Raw genomic sequence first — 2,895 nt, 5'->3', positions numbered from 1 at the left:
GTCCTCTAGGAATGTGACAGGAACAACCTGGTCTCCCTTGGTCACCCAACCCCCAACCACCAACCCCCAACCCCCACATGCTCCCAAAGGGACTTCATCCTCATTTACTACATTTGCTATAAGGAAAACAGGGTTGGCAAGAAAGGATCTCGCCTAGGAGAATGTCTCCCTTGTCCCAAATTCCCAAGGGTATTTTTACACACTATTAAACCACAAGAGCCATTTTATAAATGTCATCATCATAGTCTTTTAATATTTTACATAAAAAACTGTATACACAGCTTATAGAACTTTTATGTAAACATCATAAGCTCACCATTTTGTCATTTGTCAGTTTATTTAAAAAATAAAAAACAAGACAACAATTTAGTAGAAGTACCACTGGGAAGGAGGGGAGGGGAAGAAAGGATATACAAGGGCAGGTGTATTCTCTGTACAGAGATGCAGAGAAAATTTCACATAGCTTTAGAGAATGCCTTGTGAAGAAAAAAAAAATATAGGCCCCAATACTTGGTACTGCCCTTTATCAAAACTGTGTGCATGACTTGCACAAACGAAATCACAATACCGTGTTGCCACTTTCTTCAAGAAAACAAAGCAAAATTTGGTGGATTTCTTCTCCCTTTCCTTGTTAAAAGTCATTTTTTAAAAACATCAGAAGTAGATGAGGTTACAGCGTACAAGTGTGGTCAGAATGCTACTGTCTTATGCAAATGACGAGTGCATTAAGTGTCAAACAATGAAACAATTGTGCAAAGAATTTTAAAAAAACAAAATTTAGCCTTTAAATAAATCAAATAACATCATTTTCTTGGACTGAACAATTTTCACTTGTAGGACAGGCACAAAGTTCGTTTATGGCAAAAACAATCCCACAGCGCACCCTCCCTCCTCCCGCAGGTGGCTGGAGGTTCGCCGGGGGCTGGCCCAAAGGAGAGGCCGTGCTGGAAGCTGTGTCCTCCCCAAGTCAGTTGCAAATGTCTTCCCCAGGGGTCGGAAAGATGGCCAAGTCCTGTTCATGCTTGGACGGGAGTCTGGCCCAGCCTGGGCCAGAGCGCTCACCCGTCACCACCATTAAATAACACCATCTTAGCTCCGAAAATAAAATTATATCTATACTTACATAACATTCCCCCATCCTCCCCAGCCCTCCCCTCCCCCAGTACCCGGGGTCTATGTTACAGACAAGGGATATCAGGCGCCCTGAACATCTGATGGGGCGCGGCCACACTCCCGCGCCAATCTCGCCCCCGGTGATCAGAGGCGGGGGTGGGGTGAAAATGGGGCGAGGGGAGTCGAACAGACACACAGCCACACACTCTGAGGCCCGGCTCTTCAGAAAAGCATGCTCAGGGGACCCTTGGCACTCAGCGGGGAGCCCAGGCCTGTGCAACACAGCTGGACGCACAGGCACTGGGAAAGGGGCGCCCGGTGCCCACGCCGAATCCTGGCGCGAGCCAGAGGCGCCAGCAGACAGATGCCAGGCAGTCCGGTGAGGTCCTTGTGGGACACGAGTCTCCCCTTCTCCGGGCTCGGGGGGTCCTGGTCCAGGAGGGGGAGCCGCGCAGGCAGGGGCAGGCGCGACGGGCGCGGCCCTCATAGCACCTTGCAGCAGTTGATGCAGCCGTTCTGGGAGCCGTAGCGCTTCTGCAACGCGGCGCGCGTGGCCGTCTCGAAGACCTCGCGCACGCCTTCCTTGGTCTTGGCCGAGCACTCGAGGTAGTCGTAGGCTTGAATGCGCACGGCCATGGCGCGGCCGTCATCCGTGCGCACGGGTTCCTGCTTCATGCGGGCCAGCTCTGTGCGGACATGCTCGTCGCTGCGCAGGTCTTTTTTGTTGGCCACCAGGATGATGGGCACGTTGGGGCAGAAGTGCTTCACCTCGGGCACCCACTTCTCGGGGATGTTCTCCAGCGAGTCCGGGCTGTCCACCGAGAAGCACATGAGGATGACGTCGGTGTCCGGATAAGAGAGTGGCCGCAGGCGGTCGTAGTCCTCCTGGCCCGCTGTGTCCCACAGCGCCAGCTCCACCTGCTTGCCGTCCACCTCGATATCGGCCACATAGTTCTCGAAGACGGTGGGCACGTACACCTCGGGGAACTCGTCCTTACTGAACACGATCAGCAAGCACGTCTTGCCACACGCGCCGTCGCCCACCACCACCAGCTTCTTGCGGATGGCCGCCATGAGCGGGCCGGGCCCGGGCAGCAGGAGGGGGCCCGCGAACGCCTCGCTGCCGTCCCGCTCGCCGCTCACTGCTCACCTCGGGCCGGGCGCAGGGGGCGAGGGTCGCTAGCTGCACTCGGGCCCCGCGGTGGCGCGTTCTCTCACTGAGCTCCGGCTGCCGCGGCGGGGGCGGTGGGGGCGCGGGGGCATAGGGCGCACCGTGCGTCTCGCCGCGTTGTTCCCGAGCGGTGGTCGCTCTGCTAGCCCCGGGCCGGGAGTCGGTGGCTTTGTGCGTAACGCGGGCTCGGGCGGCGGACTCGGCCTAGCTCCCTCCCGGGTCTCCCCCGGCCTCGCCGAGCATACAAGAGAGCGATCAACTCCAAACAGACTGCGGTGGCAGATGAGGGCTGCGGCCCTAGCGCCCGCTATTTAAAGAGTCCGGCCACTTTCTTAATATAGCCGTCCAATGGGAAACGAGCCGGCTGAGCTCATCGCTGCGGAGCTTGGCTCTGATTGGCCGCCCGCTGCAGCCCGAGGGCGGGGCAGGGCCAGCTTGATTGACGGCCCAGGCCGCCGAGCTGGGAGAGGCAGCGACCTGGGAGTCTGCGCCGCTGCTGGCGCTGCGGGGCTCTAGCGGCACCCGGGTCCCCTCCTTCGCCGCAGCGTCTGCGCGCGGATTCCCGGAGCTGGCTGCCTGGAGCCTACAGGGTCTGGGCGAGCGGTTCCGAA

The 2,895-nt window shown here is 57.7% G+C and overlaps 1 protein-coding gene across 1 annotated transcript; it reads right to left on the bottom strand.

Moving 5' to 3' along the window:
- Positions 1 to 227: 227 nt before the first annotated feature.
- On the bottom strand, positions 228 to 2,588 carry RHOB (ras homolog family member B). Its single transcript, XM_033176385.1, has one exon. The coding sequence runs from the start codon at positions 2,185 to 2,187 to the stop codon at positions 1,597 to 1,599; it is 591 nt and encodes a 196-aa protein (XP_033032276.1). The 5' UTR covers positions 2,188 to 2,588; the 3' UTR covers positions 228 to 1,596.
- Positions 2,589 to 2,895: the final 307 nt, after the last annotated feature.

This window comes from Trachypithecus francoisi, unplaced genomic scaffold (genome assembly GCF_009764315.1).
Source record: "Trachypithecus francoisi isolate TF-2019V2 unplaced genomic scaffold, Tfra_2.0 Lachesis_group17, whole genome shotgun sequence".
Taxonomy (NCBI): domain Eukaryota; kingdom Metazoa; phylum Chordata; class Mammalia; order Primates; family Cercopithecidae; genus Trachypithecus; species Trachypithecus francoisi.
Note: the sequence above shows the minus strand (reverse complement) of the source record. Positions and strands in the feature narration are given on the sequence as shown.